This window comes from Protopterus annectens, chromosome 4.part0 (genome assembly GCF_019279795.1).
Source record: "Protopterus annectens isolate FY-2018-M chromosome 4.part0, PAN1.0, whole genome shotgun sequence".
Lineage (NCBI taxonomy): Eukaryota > Metazoa > Chordata > Ceratodontiformes > Protopteridae > Protopterus > Protopterus annectens.
The window spans coordinates 756,842,158-756,864,873 of NC_056733.1; the positions used below are offsets into that span (position 1 = coordinate 756,842,158).

At 41.9% G+C, this 22,716-nt stretch overlaps 1 protein-coding gene across 2 annotated transcripts in view; it reads right to left on the reverse strand.

Annotated features, from left to right (window-relative positions):
• The window catches only part of GOLGA3 (golgin A3), a 1,508,539-nt gene that overhangs the window by 15,034 nt on the left and 1,470,789 nt on the right, over positions 1-22,716 (reverse strand). For both annotated transcript variants that reach the window (XM_044068715.1, XM_044068714.1), the window contains exon 23: positions 15,918-16,081. In XM_044068715.1, the coding sequence (XP_043924650.1) occupies positions 15,918-16,081 (164 nt within the window). The remainder of the gene's footprint in view (positions 1-15,917; positions 16,082-22,716) is intronic.

Below are 22,716 nucleotides of genomic sequence, written 5' to 3' on the forward strand. Positions count from 1 at the left end.
TCTTTTGCTCTCATTTTGGGGTCTGAATATATGAAAGGCATTGTAGCCGTATATGGCTGTGGTGCTCTCAGTGGCCTTGAACCAAGTCTCAGTGACTGCACAAATGTCAGCATCTTCCAATGTGAGGAGTGCTTCCAGAGAGTGCAGTTTACTGTTTAAGCTCCCAGCATTAAACATCATGATCTTAAATTTGTCTTAAGTAGATTTCTTTACATCTGAAGTTTTGTTGTTTGGGCATTGCCTAAAAAAGGCACTATGGGGGAGTTAAGCGTCTTAGCCAGTATCTGAAAGCCTTGAGGAGACAAGTGAAGGCCATCCCTGGCAAAGGAGTGTGGACTGTCAAAAAATGTATTCCCAGGCAGAGAGATACTGGATCCCCCCTGGAGTGACACCAGAAGCTAAGCCAATTATTGAAATTAATCATTTTTGTCTGTATTGTGGCATCATCTTAGGTGAAGGTAGACTGCTACTTAGGGCAAGGGACATACCTGCTTGGGACACGAGAGTTCGCTCATGTAGTCTGGAGAGGTACGTCTCAACTCATTCACACCAACATGCACTATGACAGTGTCATAATGGTAATTGTTGCTGAGCGACTTGAGTGCATGTGTGATTCAATGGATTCTGGCACCTGACAGGCAGGTGACCATGACCTTCTTGTTCAACCTGGTGAGGGGGACATCTGTGTGTTTCACTATTGAGTTGCCTATAACCAGAACATTAGGTTTTGAGGTGTTTTGCCTTTGGGGCTTAATTGCTGAAACTTTGATAAGTGTGCTGTGTGTAGTGGTGGATTCTGTTCATGTACCAGTGTGTGTACATTGTTTGCACTTGGGAGGTCTCTGTTTTTTTGTTAGACTCTAAGTACCTCCACGTATGTGGGTTTATGTGTCTTGACCTTATCTTGTGTGAGAGGGGAAGTATGTGTGCTGACAACCTGTTGTATGTCTTGTTTACTGTTGTGTGAGAGGACTGATTCTAATTTCATGGAATAGTTACATCTCTCACATACTGTATTTGTTTGCATTAGCAGCAAGTGGTTGCCAGTATACATGAGACAACTGCTACATTGCCTCAGGATGCCCATGTCACCCAGGCTTGCTGGAGAAATGGGAAACTGTCTGCCCATTATGGCAGGTATATATTATAGTAACTAGAAGGGGATGGGCTAGATGGACCAGGGTATGCTGAGAGACTAACAAAAGTGGCTGTTCTGTGGAGGGCTATGGGTGGAAGACGGTGTCAATGCCTCAGAATGCACAACTCAGTTGCTCGCTGGGAACCAATGGGCAACTGCATTGGGCACAGACAGGCAGTGGAGCTAAGGAGGGCTGTCTAGCAGATATCAAGGGAAAATTGTGTTTCTAAGTGTTTGCACCTATACATGGCAGTGCTAAACCTTGTTGAGAGGTACAGAGCTATGCGCAAATGGAGGGCTTAAATACAAGTGATGTTAAACAGTACAAACACACCAATAGGAAAGCCCAAAGCAGAGCCTTTGTCCAGAAACCCCAACTCAGATGGATCCTGGGCTACAAACGTCTGCCACAAAGGTGCAGGAGGGCCTTCTTAATGTAGGTTTGCTGGTTTTTAGAGCTCAAGTGATACCAAACAGTCTAGATTCAGCAAATCTGAATCTAGCCTATGCTATTAAATACAGAAGTAGCAGAAATTTAAAGTGCAGAATAAAACAGTCACTGCAGCTATTAAACAAAATACAGTTCAAAAAGCACAAAGCAAGCCTAAAATATACTTATTTTTTTGTTGAACACAATAGATTCCTTGGATTAAGTTCAGATTCACTCCAGATGCCTGGCTAAGGTTGCCAAACTCGGTGCAACTCTACCAAACTGAGCAAAACTGCACAAACACAGGGCTTAAATACAAGCAAAGTTAAGCAGTACAAACTAACCAACAGGAAAGCCCAAAACTGAGCCTTTTTCAGCAATCCCTAAATCAGATGGGTCATAAGCTACACACTTCTGCCACAAGTACTTCTTAATGTAGAGTGGGCCACAATGGAACTTCTTACTGTAGGGTGGATGGTATTTTCTGAGGGACTGATTAATCTCAGTGTTCTCCTGCCAAAATCAATGATACATTTTTGAAATAGTCAGAGAAAGAGAGAGAGAGAGAGAGAAAGAAAAGGGGAGCGAGAATCCTCGAAAGGAAGATTCGGATACCATTCTCTCCTCTGAATCAGAAATCTAAGAAACAAACCTGTATCTGTCCCCCATCACATTCTTCTCCACACTCAATTTCCTGAATCTCTTCAGAAAAAAGGAATCCCTTTTTCTTTTACCAGAAAACACCTGATAAGGAGGATCAATAACCTGTATAAGACCCTGTGCTAATCAAACTACTCTTATCCAATGAAACTAGTGTAAGAGAAGACGCATGTTTGGTTTTTGGTTTCTTTTTGACAGGAAAGTTGAGGCAAACAGGAGTATTAATGGCAGCAGTAGCTTCCCAGGAATGGGCAAAACAGTCTGGCTATGCATGGGCACCATCCCTGTCCCTTCTCCCAAAACTGACAAGAGTGGCTCTTCCTTGCACACCAAGGGGACCCCAACAGCTGCAGTGTCTATATTAGCTGTACGGACAACACCAGAGGGATCTGCGGAAAAAGATGAATAGTCTGAGGAACCAGCTTTGACCAAAGCAGAGTCACTAACCTGTGGCTGAGGCAAACTACTAGCATGTTGGGGTGGCAAAGGCTCTTTAGTTAACTTTTTGTTTTTGTGGCTGGAAGAAGGACCAACTGTGGGACTAGTAGCTTGTTCTGATAGTGCTTCTTTCCTGGGGAAACTAAGCAGCACATGCTAGTAAAATTTAAAAGGTATTGAAAAAAAGCACTCTAACACACTTTATCAGCCTCAAAAAGTAATTTAAACACAGTTTATCCACAGAAACAATTTTCCCTGGAAAGGACTAATTTCCTCCCACTACCATCTGTAACGTTGGTGAATGATTTCCAGAAGTCATTTCTCTGAAACACACTGTTGCCAAACAGAAAAATGGAGATTCAGACTTTCTGGAAGAAAAAGGGGGCCACAGCATGTGGTAGTCACAAGGTCTCTAAAACAGTCATTCAGACTTGGACTGTCCTGGATTTTCGGAGGTTCAAGAATTGCTTTTGGAACTTCCTTGCCATTTTTTCTTAAACATCTGTTTACTTGAATTTTGCTGAGACTGTTTATTCTGTTGGATGAGGAAAAAGAAAATCCCTTGGATAATCTGGAAGGGGGGGGTTGAAAAATACCCTGAATCAGCTCAAACCTTTCATCACACTTTTTGATCACCTCTGCAGCAGACAGGGCAGACACGATTCTCTATCCAAAGGAGAATTTGAAATCACATCATCTGGGAAGTTCTGAGAATCCAGCCATGCAAACCTCACAACAGTATCAGTGGCCATAGGCCTGGAAGAAGCATCAATGTGATGCACTTTTTCCCCAGGGAAGACGTGCAGCAATTGCTGGTAAACACTACCAGTCCAAAAAGGTTACTTTTTTGGCAGAAAAAAAGCAATTTAAAAACACTATGCCAGCTCCACAAAATGAAAAATATACATGGTTTCTCCACCTAAAAAAAAAAAATTTTTTTTTTACTTTACACTACTTTTAAAATGACACAGAAAATGAGTGCTCTGCTTAAAAGTACATTACAGTCTCAAGACAGCCCCGTAAAACACAACACTCCTAGCTTTTTCCTGAAGAGGAAAGTAACAAAACATCAACAAAATTAAGAAAATGGAAGTTTTTTCCTCCAAAGGGAACTTATCTGCCCAGCAAGGAAAGCACAAGCTGACAGGTGATCCCTGAAAGCCTCAAAGTAACATACTCATTGGTGGCAGTAAAAGTCTGGAGGGCTTTGCACCCAAACTTGTCTTTTAGTCAGTTCAGCTCAAGCTACCTGACCGTTTGGGGATGTGGAAGATGCTCTGAAGCTTTGGAAGCTGGACAGCTCTTATATCCTTGGCAAGATATATGATGAACACTAGGAGAAATCATGTAGCTAGATACAGCAATGTTTTAGCGAGTGTAGCAAAAAGAACTGGGTGTGTAGATCACATCTGCTATAAACCGCCAGGGTGAAACTGAGTGGCAAAGACAGCCGCCAGTAGGAAGCTGAGTTGCATCCTTATGGAATTTAGATTACAAAATTAATAGTCCACCTCTACTGAGCCTTGGATTTCTGGCTGCTGGAAGAATTCCACAGACAAGCCACCAAAAGACTGTACAAGGTGGATAGGAAAGAGTCTAGCATCCACTTTCAATAAAAACTTGGAGATGAGAGGATGTGATATGGGTGCAGAAGATCATATTAAGGAGAGGCAAAAGGATCACTCTGAGTGGGAAGAATGGTGGGGGGTGACAATGGTCAGGGAACCCATTGGACAAATTACTCCCTGGCTCTCCAGAAGTCCTTAACTTATGCAGGAGGCTGCGGAGTCATATAAATGACTACTAAAAGTATTTGTGGTTGGAAAGGCATTTTCTGAGACATTCAGAAAAGTGTGGGGACAGGTGAAGAAAGGAGGAATGGAAGGTGGTAAAGAATGTCAAATGCAAAGCTTTCTGCCTTTCTGCACACAATGCAAGATTCTGGGAACACCGAAAAATGACAAAAGTATTACTTTAAAAGCCAGGGTGGTGAAGTCCTGAAAAGCACTGCAAGAGAAAGTGGTGAAATGTAAAGCTGTAGTGTGGTTTAAACATGGCAGGGACATGCGGGAAGTGGAGAAGACAGATCTAGAACTTGGGTGGCCTCACTGGACTATATTTTCTTCCGTCACTATCTACGGATGCTTGCAGTTATGTTCTGAAGCTAGCAGTAAACTTACCTTAAGTGAACTTTAAGAAATTAGTAAGATGTAATTCTTGACCTACTTACAATGAAATTAGCCAGAACCTATCATGTTCTTAGCCAACAAGTAGAAACACTCTCAGAACCTTAATTAATGCACACATTCCAGTTAGGTGACACAGTGGAATAAAGCCCTGATTAAGACCCAGGCCAGCACAGTTTGAGTAGCAGCGTGGGGTCTCATGGTGCTGGCAGAGAGGATAGGCATGCCTATCCTATCCTGGGGTATCAAACTGTTGGATGTCTCTCTGTGTTAGGGCTCTGTAAAGGCTGGAGCTCAGATAGACAGAGAGAACGCTGGGTTGGAGAGGGTGGGAGGTACAGAGCAGAAGCAGCCATCCCTAGGAGTCTGGGGATATGATATAGGCTCAAGCTACTCTTCATCAACACGCAGGCAGTGTGACTTGGGGCAACAAAAAACACCACCAGCCACAGCGTGATGGTACCCTTTTTAGATTGGTTCACTCCACCTGCCTGGTGTGCCTTGCACTCCATTAGTCTGTGAACAGAAAGGACTCTACACATTGGCATTCTTCCAGTAAAGACCTTCACAGTGTGAGTGACAGTGATGAGCTGTCATGGTACGGATTTGCGGGGACTGTGAAGACAGGAAAAAAGAAGGGCCTTAAGTCAGTGAAAGCAGCCAAAAATAATGCAAAAAACAAAATAATTAAATTTTGTATCTGTTAGAATTTCATATCTTTCTCTTTGTATAACTATTAATGCATTCTGATTAACCCACAACTAACTCATCCAAGTACAGAGGTTCATAGGTGTGTACTAGGCTAATGGCCCTGGAGCCTTTACAAGCCTAGTTCATAGGATTACCCTGGCATCATGCCACCCGATCTTAGTTCCCAGTGCCTCTGTCGAGTACAGTCACAGAAGTGCTCCCCGGGGTGAATTTTCTATTTCCCATCCATTCATCAAGATTTCCCTTGAAGAGGGCCAGTAAGGTGCTCTGTTTGACATGTATGGGAAGTCTATTCCATAGCATGGGCAATCTCTGGTTTATGAACCTGTCCCTCCAGCTTCTTCTGTTGATTGTGGTAATGAGGTTGAGGTCTCTGGAACATGTGGTGCAGAGAGAGATTGGGATTTCTTTAGATGTAGCATTTCTAACAGAGCTAGGTCATACATGGCTTTGTAAGTCAAGCAGAGATCGCCTCTAAGTAGACGATACGAGACAGAGAACAGTTGGAGTTTTTTTTTAATCTGTCCATATAGGACAAGTGTTTAAGGCCTAGGATCCTCTTTGTGAATTAGTTGTGCGGTCTCTCCAGTTGTTGCAGGTGTCTAGTGAGGTACATGCCAAATGGGGCACTGTACTCAATGATTGGCCTGATGAGGGAAGAGTAGAGGGAGAAAATTACCTCTTTCTTCCTGGATGCAAAACCCTTAGTAATGAGATGTGCCACATAGAAGGGCTTTCTGACCACAGTGGCAATGTTGAGGTCAAAAGAGAGGTTGCTGTCAACCTGTGTTCCCAGATCTCTTATAATGCCTTCTGTGTTCAGTGGACTACCATCTATGTGCCAGGTGTTTCCCAAAGGGGATTATGACACATTTTATGGTACTGAGCTTAAGGTCATGGTTCTGACACCAGTCGTTGGTCTCAGTGAGCCCTTTCTGTAGGATGTCAACATCACTTGGAGAGTTAATAATAGCCCCCAACTTGCAATTGTCTGCGAACTTTGTCAGCCAGAGTCCCTTCGTGTTGGTCTGGACTTTAGAGAAGCAGATACCAGAGAGGAGAGGACCCAAAACCGAACCCTGTGGGACTCCACTCGTAACTGGTCGGCAGTCTGACTTGGAGTCCGGTACTTTCACACTGTGGGCTCTATCTGTGAGCCAGTTTGCAACCCACCTAATGATATAGGGGTTGATACCTAGCTTATTGAGTTTTTCTATGATTCCTGAGTGGGGAATGGTATCAAAGGCCTTGGCTAGATCAAGGTAGGCTGTATGAACCACCTTGCTTTTATCCACAACTCTGGTGCCCGACTCAAAGAAGTCAACGAGATTGAGCAGGCATGATCTACCCTTCACCAAACTGTGTGGGATCCAGAGATTGGAGATTTCCTATAATTTTTTTTATTTTTACATTTGTTTACCGGGTAAGTCTGACTGGGCAAGACTGCCTGTTTTCAGTGGAGACCCTGGGAGACAAACTCCATACTAATTAGACAATGAAGAAATTTTTAAACATACAAAATGTTAGTTGAAAGAGAGCATACAACTGTTTAGAAAAACAAGTGAACAATTTGACAAAATGGAGAGATAAGAAAAATACACAACTTTGTTAAACTCATTAGTCTCAAAGTATTGTAAACATAATTCCACCACACTGAAAAACATAACAGCAAGCTAAGCTGAATTTAATTAAACATAAAGAGGCTAGGTGGATTATAAAAGAGTTAACCTGGGTTGGAACATGAACATATCCAGGACTTGAAGTAGGATTTTAGCTGATTTTTGAAACTATATTTGTCTGTCTGTGTCCTAACTTCCAGTGGGAGGGAGTTCCACATTTTTGCAATGGTACAGGAATATATGGAGTCTCCTGAATTATATTTGCTTTTGGTTATCTCTACCAGACCCTTACTGATGGATCTTAGCTGACGACTTAGTGTCGTGATTGATTAGGGCTGGGGTTTTGTCAGGGTAGCTGAGAAGTTGATGAGCTAGGGTGAGTTGGTTATATATCCTAGTTTATTAGGTCCACAATGATTCATTCTACAGCTTTACATATCAGAATCGTCAGGCTAATGGGGAGATAGTTCTCAGGGTCTGTAGTCGCTCCTCCTTTGTGGAGCGGGATGACTGTAGCAGTGCCCGATTCTGTAGGGACAAAGCCTGAGGTGAGGCTGTGATTCATCTGGGCACACAGGTGAGGTTCCAGTTCACTCTGTAGTTCATGTAGAACACAGCTAGGGATATTGTCAGGTCCCATAGAAGCTGTATTCTTGGCCTTGGACAATGCTGTTTTAACCTGTGCAGCAGTAATACTGGGATTGTGATTGGTCTTTTGGTGGGGGAAAGAGAGGTAAAGTTGGCACAATTTGTTGGGCAGTATATACTGGCAATATCTGTCAGCTCGGTATAGGAGGTATCATTGTGCAGTAGCTCCGAGCAAATCTGGGTATTGCTGTGGAGATACTTTACATAACTATAGAAGGCCTTGTGGTTATCTTTACTATCTGCTGCAATTCTGTTTTCATATCTAGCTTTAGAGGACTTGATGAGGGATCTCAAATTTTTGTTGAGGCTGAGTCATGGTGGTTACCTTTGTGGGGGTGGGGAGGTGGGAGGGGTGTGGATTTCCAAGGTGATTAGTTTGTGGTCGGATCTAATCAGGGAGGAGTTGACTACTGGTGTAGAGCAAAGGTTGCCCATGTTAGTAATGACCAGGTCAAGGATGTTGCTACCTCTAGTGGGGTAAGAACGAGCTGGTCCAAGGCACTGGAATTAATGAATTCCAGGAAACGTTGGGCAAGTGTATTGGTACATGAGTAGTTTTCCCAGTTAATGGAGGAGTAGTTGAAGTAGCCCAGTATGCGAGTGTTAGGTTGGACGCTAATATTTTCCAGGGTGCTTAGGAACATGGAGTGCGAGTCTTTGGTCATGGTTGGGGACCGACAGCAGGCTACGACCTGAATTGCTGTCTTACCCAATGTTATCTGCACCTGAAGTATCTCTGATGCGTTATGTTGAGCTACCAGTCTGGAGGTGTGTGCATCCTTTATGAATATGGAAACACCACCACCTTTGGAGCTTCGGTTCAAGTTCTGGGGCCAAAAGGTGTGAATGAGTTATAGCCTGGTAGTGCAGGGGTGCTTTCTGCTGCTTTGAACCAGGTCTCTGTTGCAGCACAAATGTCAATGAATGTTCTCCATTTTAAGGAGTGCTTTGAGCGAGTGCATTTTGAGATTTAGACTTCTAGCATTGAGCAGCATGACCCTCAGATTGCATTTGTTTGTAGCTGTTACGGTGGCAATTTGGTCTTTGGAACACCACCTAAAAAGGCACTAAAGGGGTGGCAAGATCCTTGGCCAGTATCCGGAAGCAAGACCAGGGGTGACAGATGCAGGCCCCCTCTGGCAAATCATCGAGGTCTGTCAATCATGTTATCCCAGGCAGGCAGATACTGGATCCCCTTAGAATGACACCAGAAACTTAGCCAGTTGTTGAAATCAATCATTTTCTGCTTGTACTGTGGTATCATTCTGGGTGATGGTAGGAGACTGCTCAGGGTAGGGTTATACCTGCCTGGGCTACATAATCCGAGAGTTCCCCCATGTCTCTTCATGTAGTCCAGAGAGGTACGTCTCAGATCATTCACACCCACATGTAAAATGACAGAGTCATATTTGCACCTGTTGTTGAGGGACCTGAGTGTGTGCATTATGTGGTGGATCCTGGCACCTAAGAGACAGCTGACTGTTACTTTCTCTTTATTCAACCTAGTGAGTGGGACATCAGTGTACCTTACTACTGAGTCACCTATGACTAGTGTGTTGGGCATGCTGTTTTGCCTTAGGGGCTTTGGTTGAGTGGCACACTGTTTAGGAGAGTTACGTGTCTCGTGATTAGTGTTATGTTGTGGTGGTCGAGTGCATCTCTACTTTGGAGGTCTCTGCTGTTTGGGTAGATTTTTATTGAGAGCCTCTGTGAAAGTGGGCATGTGATTTGTGTTTTTATGTGAAGGCAGTGCTGGTGTGTGTTCTGGAGGGCTACATGTTCCATGTGGTGTGGTGCAAGTGTTGACCTTCTCCTCTTGACCAGCTATTCTGGTCTTGGCTGGAGAGTGCGTGGCTTTCAATTTGGATATATATGTGCATCTCTTGCAAGTCCGAGTGTTGGGAGCAAAGAGGACAGGGATGTCACTGTACATGAGGCAGTTGCTACATTGCCTCAGGATGCCCAAGTTCACCAGGTTAATAGAGAGAAAGCAGAGGGAACTGACCTTTAGACGTGCCTGGAGGGGTGGGCATTAATAAGGAGTACTGGAGCTGTTTCCTTGTAGAACGTTTAGAAAAATAAAATAAATTCAGAAACAGAAAAAAAATGTGTTCCAGTGATGCATTACTTCATATTAATTAATGCAAAGTGAATTTAACATGTCCTGAACTTCAAAAGGATTAATTATGTCAAAGGAAGCAAAGTATGTAACAGATAAATTCTTACGGTATGACTAGGTTCATTCTCCTTTGTGTCACTTTGGTATTTTTTTCTTACTCTACCACTCTGGACCGAGCCTTTGCCTTACTGGGTGCAAGCTGTGATTTCACCTACATACAAGGAGATGCAGCAGTTAACCCCCAAGTTTGTCAGTTCACTCCAGCCCCTAAACTACTAAAAGCAGGCATATTTTCTGAAAATCAAGAAAAACACAAAAACAGAAAAGATATGACACATATCCAGTTTGCAAGTAATACACATGTGTATACTCGCTTGACTGACTTACACAACACCAACTGTGTGGGGCTGTCTAAGCAAGGAGAGGCAGCAGCATGGTATTAGGGATCGACCAAGAAGGGACCCCTCATAAATTCACTAATATGGGAAGACAGATTTTACTAGATCTAATATCAAGAATTCATCCTGGTGGCTCTAAGAATGGGGTGAATTCTTAGTACATCACCCAAGGTGGAAGAAGCCAGAGATTAACCAAAAGTACAAAGGATCAGAAAGCCAAGTCCTGAAGCAAAGAAACAGCAGGGAAGGCCGGGTTGAAAAGAACCTCCTATGTGAAAAGGACATTCAGAAGGGAATTTCTAAGCTTCTCCTTAAGTGAGGAGAGCCTCATTCAAGTTATTCTGTGCAAAAATATGCTTTAGCCTGTAGCTCTAGCTATCAGTACAGGCAAAACTCGAGTGGGCTATGTGGAAACCCATTCTAGAAGCTACAGAGTGTCTTGAACACTTCACTCTTCCTTCAGTCTAGTCTCTGGGGAATAAAAGCTTCTTCAGTGCCTTATCTGCCAGAGCGGGCTGGAGTCTGGAAAGACGAAATGACCAAAAACAAAATTAATAATGTTCAATTCAACTCTCCAGAAGGTTCAAAGCTGACAGTTTATTAAAATAAAATGTCAAACAGTGATAAGTGCTTTTGTCCCATAGGAAGAGACTTCAACAGATACACATCCAAGCTACAGTGACACTACAAATACCTTTACAAAGTTCCATCCCTCCTAAATTAGCCAATTAAATGATTACTTCAGTAAAGTGATGCCTCTTAAAGTCCTATTCCTATTCGAAAAAACGCTTAAAAATAACACGTCCATAGTTCACTGCACACCTCCCACACACAAAAGCTTTTACAAATGAAACACTTAAAATTTTCCCTCTTCCTCATATTCCTGTTAGACAATCATTAGAGAAACATTAGGCACAATAAAGTAGATAAATAAGCCCGTTTACATGGAAGCTGCCTTCTCATTTAAAAGTGGTTTAAGGGACACTTCATTTAAATCAGGGGTAATGTAGCACTCAACCAAAGCTGTCATATCAGTTCTCTCTACATTAATAACCTTTTCCAGTCACCACCTCTAGTATTCAGTTTTATATTTTCTAAAATGCCAAATGTGAATCGAGTGAAATTGCTACAAACAGTAGAATGTTTATACAAGGCACTAGTCTCCTCTTTATAGTAATGTAATGAACATGTTCATATATTCTGGTTTTCAATGCTCTCTCCATCTTTCCTATATAGAAAGCTGGACAACTGTCATATTTTGCTAAATAAATTAATCTACAAAGTGTAACGATTCCTATTTTGAAAAATGGCCCTAAGCTGTAACGCATTTTCCAAAATCAAACTACGTTCCCCCTTGTTATAAATGAACACTGCTTGCACCTGAAACATGCACCAGTCTCCTTGTTCGCAGATGTAGAATTACATCCACCACTCTCAAATAGTTGCTTAAAATGGGGAAAAATTTTAATTTAGGACGGATGGAACTTTGTAAAGGTATTTATAGTGTTACTGTAGCTTGGATGTGTATCTGATGAAGTCTCTTTCTATGGAATGAAAGTGCTCATCACTGTTTGTTTTATTTTAATAAACTTTCAGCTTTGAACCTGCTGGAGAGTCAAATTGGGCATTATTAATTTTGTTTTTGGTCCATTTTGTGCTGCACACAAGATGAAATGACCAGTTAAGGGATCTAAGTCCAAAGGAGTAACATCATCAATTCTATCTAAGGCTTCATAGTCCTTGCCTGCCTGCAAGGTGGCAAAATACTGTTGTCACAGAACCCATCCTGGACTGAACAACTTGTGAAGGATTCAGCCCAAGGGTGTCTGATCAGGGTTTTGCTCCTCTCAGCTGGGAGTTTATAAAGGGCAGTGGCCTTCCTTCATAAATGCAGAAGAAGAGACCCTGCACTTCCAGCGTAAAGAACCAGCATTATTAATAATGAGTCTATAAGGTGGAATGCCCACAGGCGGCTCCTCCTCCATCAAATACTTATGACGTTACTGGGGAAAGGATTGGTAGCTCACCTCCTCCTCCATCAAATATTTATTATGATTTTACTGGGGGAAGGATTGGTAACTCACCTCCTCCTCTATCAAATACTTATTACAATGTTACTGGGGGAAGGATTGGTAGCTCACCGCCTCCTCCATCAAATACTTATTATGATGTTACTGGGGGAAGGATTGGTAACTCACCTCCTCCTCCATCAAATACTTATTATGATGTTACTGGGGGAAGGATTGGTAACTCACCTCCTCCTCCATCAAATACTTACTATGATGTTACTGGTAGAAGGATTGGTAGCTCACCTCCTCCTCCATCAAATACTTATTATGATGTTACTGGGGAAAGGATTGGTAGCTCACCTCCTCCTCCATCAAATACTTATTATGATGTTACTGGGGGAAGGATTGGTAACTCACCTCCTCCTCCATCAAATACTTACTATGATGTTACTGGTGGAAGGATTGGTAGCTCACCTCCTCCTCCATCAAATACTTATTATGATGTTACTGGGGGAAGGATTGGTAGCTCACCTCCTCCTCCATCAAACACTTACTATGATGTTACTGGGGGAAGGATTGGTAGCTCACCTCCTCCTCCATCAAATACTTATTATGATGTTACTGGGGGAAGGATTGGTAGCTCACCGCCTCCTCCATCAAATACTTATTATGATGTGACTGGGGGAAGGATTGGTAGCTTACCTCCTCCTCCATCAAATACTTATTATGATGTTACTGGGGGAAGGATTGGTAGCTCACCTCCTCCTCCATCACATACTTATTATGATGTTACTGGGGGAAGGATTGGTAGCTCATAGACCAGTTGAAAGAGGAATCCATGCACCTACAGCTCTCTCTCTAAAGAAGGTGTCATCTGGGGGAGGGATGCTTTGAGGTGGGCCAGGAGTTGCTGTCCTCATCAATCTCAAAAAAAAAAAAAAAAAACTCAAACTGTTCATGGATTTCTGAGCGGAGGGGAGTCCCACCAACTCCAAAAGGCCAAACTTGCGCAAAGGCGGCTAGTATAGGGGCATGCATGCTATGGCTGTATGATAGATGTCAGGCAACAGGGAGCTATGTTTAGGAGTGCATCCACCAAATGTGATGTGGAGACATAAAAAACATACACAGTGGTGCTGATATCAAGTAAGACTCCTTCTGAGTATACTTCCACAGTGTGCAAATAGATTTCAAAGGTCCAGGCTCTGAACTTTTGAGTCCTGGTATGGGTAGAAGTGGTAGATTCTCCTCAACATGGGCTGTACAACTCTACTGGGCTTGAGGAGAGGTCACTTTAAGAGACTAATTTTCCACAGACAGTTGACTCAATGACTCAACAGACCATTTTTCCCCACGATCAGACCAGCCATCAGCATATTGTGAGAGCCAACCAGCTCTTGTGACATACTCTTCTTCAAGGTGGATGCCAGCAGTGTTCTTCCTCTGGGCACCATGCCATATGCAGCAGAGAGAGGCTCAGCGCACACAAAAAAACAAACACAAAGCCATTTCAGAAACAGATTTACCTGAAGAAAGGTTTGAGCAGGGCATACTCTTAATACCTCATGTCCTCTGACAGAGACAATGGACTGCATATGAGCCCACCCATCTAATTCCCAATCAGGGCTATGGATTCTCTCCTACTGGGAAGCATAACATCAATGAATGCACTAGCACAGGATGCAAATGCACTAAAAAACATTGGGACATTTGTGAAACAATTACTCTAATGCTCTCCCTCACATCAGTATGACCAAATGGTGATGCAAAAAACTCTTCAAACAAGGAAACCCTTACTAACAGTCCAAATGTGCAACATATCATAATCTGTACTATAATCTAAGAAATATCATGCAAAGAGGTAGACAACAGATCTAGAAAATAGTGTAAATGGAAATGCACACTAGTCTGTAGTATCCAAGAGTTAGACTGTGCAAGTGTAAAGGGGAACTGTTTAGAGCAACTCCCTACCATGGTGTATGGGGGGGGGGGGCATGTCCCTATGCATTTACTGCTATACTTTAACCATAATACAAAAGGTTTAATAAAATGTGTTTTACATAGTCCATGCTTGTATGTTACACAGGCTAAAGACTTTTATGATTTGACTGTTTGAATTCTTGATACAAAGGGCTTTAGGGCTTGTCAGCTTTTGAACATCTGAAAAACCAAGAAACAGAAAGTGGGCCTTGATCAATCCCTCCCTGAGATTAGGCTCTCATGCCCTCCATGTATGGTGATCTTATCCTAAAATGGCAAAGGCTCAAGCTTTTGCCTCTCTTCTGCTTTTGCAAACGCTGAGGTGTCTAGTGGAAGAACTCTCTAGATTTGGCCTTGGGGTTTGTGTCCAAGGGTGGAGGCACTGCCCATAGCTCGGCTAGACAATCATGACTGGCTTTCTGGCCTGATCCTTGGAAACAGTTGAGACAGTCTAAATGGTCTTCAACACTAAGGGTTAAGAACTCACCAGAAATAAAAACTGTTAATGCCAAGATGGAATGAAAGAGAGCAAAAACTCAATTTGCAGACCAACCACTGAGGTTCACATTTTTATCATTTGATTTCAACCATGAGTCTAGGAAAAATCCAAAAACAGAACATTAAAATATTGGGCTATTTCAGCTCAGTAGCTCATGTAACATACTGCACAACATCTCATCCCTATGCACGTCTCTCACCATAGCCTAATTTTCTATTACAGTGTCAGCTAAGATTTGCTGAATAGTTTGCGATACCATCATTCTATGGTAATTTAGATAATTAATCACATTTTCAGTCAGATTTAGACTAACTAGACACAGCTACTTGTACTTAGTAGTGACCCAGCAACACAAGGGGCTAACTTGCTTTGAGAGGCATGGTATACTTGTGTGCTTACATGACCTCTGAAGACAACCATGTTCACTCATTTTGTTACTCTAACAATACTACTCTAGCTCGTATTCTAAGCATTTTCATCTCTAAGCTACCAAAGGACTTGCACAGAATCTGTACAAAGTAAAAATAATTGTCAAAGGATAAGATATGCTACACCTCACTCAGTTTTGTTAAGCTTGATCATTATACCTCAGCTGTACCCTCACTGCAGAAAGAACGAAGACAAAACTTATGGCGATTTTAAATCTCAGACTTTGCATGCATAATTATAATACAAAACAGAAGGAAAACCAACCAAACCTCAACAAACAAAAAGGCATGTAATGGCTAATTAGAATTAAAAAAGGTACGGCAAGAAATGTTTAAGACTTATAAACTCACTTACAGACAACACTGCAGGGCATGCATGTAAATTCCAACAACTTTAATTCTGAAAATGCTTTGAGGTGAGATTCCCCTAGACTAATGGAAAGATCTCGCTCAAAGATGCAGGACAAACATTCTCAACCCATTTGTTTGAATTTCATGTTCAAATGCTACCAGATAATCAACCTGCACTTTTGAAGTAATTTTCTTTTGAAGAAATACCAGGTATGTGACCACCAAAGCATGCATAGAATTCAGAATGAGATTCCTGTCAGATGAGGTCTTGCAAACAGGGCTGCAATATGCAGAAACACTTACCTAAGCTGCCTCAAGCAGTTGTGGAGGTTGTTTAGGGGTTCTTTACTGAGAGCTGTTGCTGGCTTGAGGAGCTCTTCTAGTAGAGAGGCAGGGACTGGGCAATCTGGGATCTTCACTGGGGTCACTGGGTTTGAAGTATTTGCATCTCCCTTGAAATCCTTTTTCTGTAAATGTAAAATAAAGTGTTACTTAAAAGTTAGTTCCTAAAAAGGAAAAGGCATAAACAGTGTTCTTTTTAAGCTGATTCCATGTCCTAAAAGTGTTGGTTCTAATTATGCCCTAGATGACTTGGGTTTGACCCACAGGTGCTTGGAGTTGAAAGAGACTGGAGTGAACATTGACTCTGGTAGCACCCTCTCCACAGGACAGAAACCTAAGTACCACTGTTAAAGCACCAATTAGAGAAGGCCTGGAAGTGTGGCTCCTTTTTACATATATATTTCTGTTCCACTTTGCACCCTGTTGATCATCAGTTCTCTTCAAGCCAACTGGTCTTTTCAATCCTTTAACACTGTAGAAAATGCCTCTTTTAAGTAGCCATCAGAGGCGTTTCAGGATTTTTTTTTATGTTATGCACCTGCGCAGTGACAGCCTATGGATGGGGGGCAGAGCTGAACAGCTCCTCACTTCCTCTGGAGGCTGAAGTCAGCAGAACTTTCTCACCTACCTACAGGAGGCACAGCATAGTTGTTTGACTGGTCTCCACCAGGGAAATCAACTTGCAATCATCTTTGCTTGCTTACATGACCCCACCCCTCCTCCCTGACTGCACTGTTAACTGCTGCCTGGGCCGTAGCCAGAGTTTTATCCCCCTTTGTCACTACTGCAGGCTGCAGCTCCAGCTTTAGTGACTACAACCCATACAAGAATGCACAACACTCCAGCTGACTGGAAAGTACGTAGCACTGGGTGCTGAAGAAATCAAGCAATATACCATGATTTTAGCACAAGAGGGGAATGTTAGCATTCAAAAAAAAACTCTATCATTCACTCTGGATGACAGCCTCAGCCCCTGTGTCTTGCACCATTTGCCCAGCATCTTCAGATGTTGGTGGCCAGGGGAATAAATGCATCAGAAAGGAATGGATATTGATGATAGCAGGAAAATAAAGAAACAAAAGCTGCTTCTTAAACTCTTGGGGGCATATGAACACATGAAAGAGCAGTGCTGTAAAATGTAACTGCGCAGACAAACAGCGTGTTATACAAACATATATATATATATATATATATATATATATATATATATATATATTAGTGAGCAGATTACATCACAACGTGTGTATGTGTGTACGATTTAGTTATACGGTCTTAATTCAAGTGCAGCTGAAATACTAGCTAAGTTGTTCAAAAATTAACTTTTCTATTACTGCCTGTATTCGAGTGTGCAAAATCGAGGTACTGTGGGGGACTGGGAATTTGTCCTTTGCCCACTGTAGCACAGGGTGTGCATGGGGGGCTTGTTCCTCTGCAAAAAAAAAAAAAAAAAAAAAATAGGCTTGCTTTTTGTTTTATTTTTCAAATCTTTGTGATTCAAACTTTTTTTCCCCGAAGTCTAAGTGCTCAAACTTTTTATAGTTAGAGCACTTGACATTTATACATGACATATGAGTGATGTGTGTGTGTGGTGTACTAGTTTACATAGTCTGCTTTCTAGGTGTGTGGTCACCCATGCTGCTATTATATGTTCACTGCATTTTTCTTGGATAACACACTGACCACACAGTTATTTGCAACATTGTTTTTTCATGAGTCCCTATGCCCCCCACAAGCTTTTGTTCCACTTGAGATATAGAATATTAGTGTGTGTGTAAGAGACAGTGCTATGGTTATTCATGATATACAGATTTCCAATTCAGTAACAGTCAATGATGCAAGGAAGATTGAGACTTGGGGATAAGAGAGAGTAAATGGCAAGTGGAATAGAAACAAAAGAATAAAAAAGGGACTTAACAAAACTTGTAAATGGCCAGGACACAGAAGTAGACATACTCAAGTATGTGAAATTATTAGAAGACGACTGGTGAAAAGAAAAGGCACCTCAATCACCAGAGTAATGGCAGTACAAAAAAGTGAAAATATCTGTAACACACAGTTATAAGAAAATTGCAGTAGCGGCAAGAGCAAAGAAAAGGAAAAAATCCAATTCAAGTCTGCACTTTTATGTGAAGAGATACTGCATGACAGACCAAGTGAGGACAGTGAGGCAAAACAGAGGTTTAAAATAAAGAGGTGAAGAAACTATGACATTAGATCTGGTGCCATAAAGAATATCCCTTCTCAAAAGGAAAAATAATGAGGGGTTCAAGAAAACTACAGCACCATCTGGTGGCAAGAATCTAAAAGACAGAAGACTAAGCATTCTCTGTTTGGCTAAGTTTTGTTTTATGAGGTAATGAATACAGAAATTAGGGTAAAGTTTGAAATGGACACCATCAATGTGTACATAAACTGCCCATACCGGTAGCTACAAAATAATTTGGGGCTAGAGACTGCATTTGGCAAGCTATGTGTAGCATGTAAAGACAAGTTAAAATAACAGACAGGTACTCACTTCTGTCAAATGTCAGCTATATAGTATCTCTTGGGTATTGCTCCTCTGTTACATGACATGACATGAAACCAGCACAGGTTATCAAGAAACTGGGAGACAGCACAAAGAAAAAAAACTAAGTTAACTGCCTGTACATAGCTATGCTTCTCGTGTAATGCAGATCTACACTTAAGCGTGCCTCTGGCAGAGGCTTATCCATATGACTGAACCTCCAATGTGCTGCTCCAGGCATATTCTACATTTAGTTCCCATAAAAAGTAACAGCCCCTGCGGTGCATATGTAGTGAAAAGGAGCTTGCAGTTTTCTTTATGTTCCTTTTGGTAAGCAGTTTCTGATAACAGATAAAAACAAAGACATTAAAAGTTCATACTGCAATGTTATTTCTTTTGGTTTCTAGACTACCAAAAACATAAATGAAATGTATTGCATTAAAAACTGTTAATAAAGTGCATTATATCCTGACTACCACCTCCTTGCATGGGATCATTAATGGGTCTCTGAAGCAAGTTTTACCAAAGTCAGGCACAGTTATATCCTCCAGTGACATTCCTGATCTGAGCGGGAAACTAGCTATAAAACAGGACTGCTCACAGCTGACCCACAGGGTAATAATAATCAACTTTATAGCAACAAACTCCTGAAAATCCATCACTAAGTCTGCGGCTTCATTTCCAACCTTGTTTGTGCCCCTGAGCTATCAAAACTGTCTTCTTTCTCAAGGATATTAGCACAACCATTACACAGCTAACAGCAGTGGTGATGTTGCACTTGGCAATGCATTCATGAATACTTGGTCCACCAGAACTCATTTATAACAGCAGCCAACTATCAAGAGTCCTAACAGACTACTACTACCAATTACATGCCAGTGGACTGTGGTGGCAGAACTATTTTAGTAATGAGTTATCCGTGTCAATCAGAAAAGACAACTGATGCTTCATCTTCATTTGTTTACCGGGATAGAACACTGATCCCAGTGGGCCATTTTTAGGCTCAGCCCAGAAGAATACTACAGACAAAAGATAATACAGTTGACATTTCCAAGTGGATGCATTCATAGTGATGAATATTTAGAATGTTTTTCAAGCAAGTTAAGTAAACATTTGACAGGAAAAACTGACACAATGGATAGTATTCAAACTGGATGACAAGTTACACAACTAACCAAAAATGCAGTGCAGACAGTATTGTATATGCACAGTATATATAATTAAATTAGGTATATGGGGGAGGGATGGAAAAGTCAAAGCAGAGTGAAAGGAAACTGGTCCAAAACAAAAGTATATTTAAAAAAGCCAAACCCTTGCAGCCCTCTGTAGGCTCAGCAGTTAGTACAGGCTCTTGGCAGAACAATTTATCCACACCCAAACCCCAAGTTCATACAGATGCAGCTAAGCAGCCTCTTATGGAGAGGAATTGAGGAATCTTCATCCTAAACGTATAGACACCATAGCAGCTGAAACAACAAAACATATTTCTGCTTCAGAAGGAAAAATAACTCACAATATAGAAACATGTAATTTGCTGCCATCACTTCATGGAAGCAAAGGCTTCTTATTCAAGATGTTTTCTCAATCTTCAAAAAGAAGGGAGTCTGTTTTTTTTTGTTTTCTCTTCTCTCAGTCTCTCTTTTTGTCTCCCTTAATCTGACCAATTAACACAAACTCATGACTCATTTACTCCTCAACTTAGCACCTGACAAACACCAGATGAGGATCTCATTCCTTTCCAAGGGATTTAGCCTTTCAGTGAATCCCTTTTACTGTTGGAGAGGTGGGAGATTAAAGTCAAGCATCATGTAACTGTCATTAATAGTTGGCCAGAATTATTATTTGTTTGGCTGCTACTTTCCAGGTTGTTTGTGTATATCAAATGGACAGAGCTAGCTATCAGCACACCTGCCCTGTACCTGCTATTTTTATCACACATTACTAACATTAACACCTCAGGTTTACTGTCACCAAGACAACTTGAAGCATTTCAACAGCCATGGAGAATCTGACAAATTGCTGTTAATGCCAGGGCTGCTAGTGAACACCTCTACACAAGGAAACTGGTAGTACCTCACAGCTGTTGTCTCCTTCCTCACCTATGTCTTCTATAACCTGAGGACTGAAGTAACTACCAAGGCCTATACCTGAGAACATGAAAAGATCATCACACTTGTGCACAGGCAACTGAAACAAAGCTACTGTAAGTGTACCTAGCCTATACTGACCTGGTATCACAGATTTCTCTACAGGCCTGTATGCATTAATTCAGTTAATTAATTCAATTAAATCAATCATCACCGAACTTGGTAAGCCACAGGCCATCTACTTTAGCCTGGACTTCCAAGAAATAGACTCCAAACAGTAAGGGGCCCAGCACAGATCCTTCTGGTATGCCACTGGTGACGAGTCTATTTGTAGAGGTGGAGTCACCAACTCTGAAAGTATGTGTTCTGTCAGTGAGCCAAACGGCTACCAATCTAACGACATACAGGTTAATTCTCAGCTAGGAGAGTTTCTCAATGATACCCAATCAGGTACTGTGTCAAAAGGCTTGGCTACTTCAAGATACTTTCATTCAGGGCTTTGGTGACTTTCTCGAAGAAATCTATTAGGTTTAATAAGCATGATCTCCCCTTAAAGTAAAACTGGGTTGGGTCTAGAGTTTGAAGGTCGCCTATGTCTTTGTACATAAGGTCCATGATGATTTTTTTCCATGGCTTTGCTGATGAGGCTGGTTAGACTTAAGGGTCTATAGTTCCCAGGGTCGGTTGATGGTCTTCCTTTGTGCAAGGGGAGTACTGTTGCTGTTCTCCATTCTGCGGGAAGAAAGCCAGTTCTCAGACTATGGTTAAACAGAACACCAAGTGGGTCTGCTAGGTCCTGTTTTAGATTGCTTAATAAGCAACCTGGGATGTTACCTGGTCCCCATTGCTCTCTGTGGCCTTGAACCATGTCTCAGTGACTGCACAGTGTATTTGGCCTTGGAGAGTGCAGACATGACCAGACCTCTAGAAATACTAGGCAGAAACTGGTGTCAGGTATGCTTTGGCTTGTGGCTGGTGGGGACAGGGGGTGAAGTTTGCACCAAATCTGTCAGCTAGTAGGATGGCAATTTCCTCTGCTATAGTACGAGTTGTACCATCTACCCCCACAATTTGACACATAGCTAGGCACTCCTTTTTAGATTTTGGACTATGACTATCCTTAGCTAGAGATGCTATTTTAGCTTCGCAATTAACTTTAGAGAACTTTACAAGATTTTTAATTTGCTTGTTCAAGCTGTGGAGAAAATTCTTCCTTTGCTGCATATCAGTTCCCTCTTGCTCTTAGACATCACTTTCTTCCTTTTGTTATATAATCTGTTTATACATGAGGTCTACAAGGCTGGCTTGCCTTTTTAGGAGGACCTTATTTTAATCTCGTCAGGTACAGCCAAGTCTATACTATTGCTTAAGTGTTTATACAGGGCATTTGTGTATACCCCTCCATAGTAGTCACTGTCTGTGATTGTGGTGGTATAAACATTTTTATACCATTGCTCAGTAGACTGTAGTTTGCACTGGAAAAGGTTTTTTAGTTTTTTTTTGTTCCTGTGATGGTGACAGGTTCAATAGTTACTTCGAACGAGACTGATTTATGGTTCAACCTCACCAGGGAGGAAATCGCACAGTGGGGAGTGCAGTGACCCCCACCCCATGTTGATGAGTACTATGTCTAGGACAGTTAAGCCCATTGCGGGGGTACAGACTATTTGCTTCAGAGCATTTGTGTTGATAAGTACAGGAACCTCTAGGCGAGCATGCTCATGCTCATGTATGTCACCCAGGCGATGGAAGGATAGTGGAAATCTTTGATGACTAAGATGTTGGGCTGTACGGTGAGTGACTGAAGTAAGTCCAGATAGGTGGCGTGCTTTTCTTGGTTCATGGTGGGGGACCTACAGCTAGCAATGATGTGGTAGGGTATTCAGCCGGGGTGCTCTCTGTGGCCTTGAACCATGTCTCAGTGACTGCACAGATATCAACATCTTCCAATGTGATGAGTGCTTCCAGGGAGTGCAGAACCATGTCTCAGTGACTGCACAGATATCAACATCTTCCAATGTGATGAGTGCTTCCAGGGAGTGCAGTTTCATGTTTAGACTCCTAGCATTAAGCACCAGAATGTTGAGTTTGCCTTGAGTGGATTTTGTTACGTTGGAAATTTTGTACTGTTTCTTGCTTTCCACACAAATTTTCATAAAATTTCCAA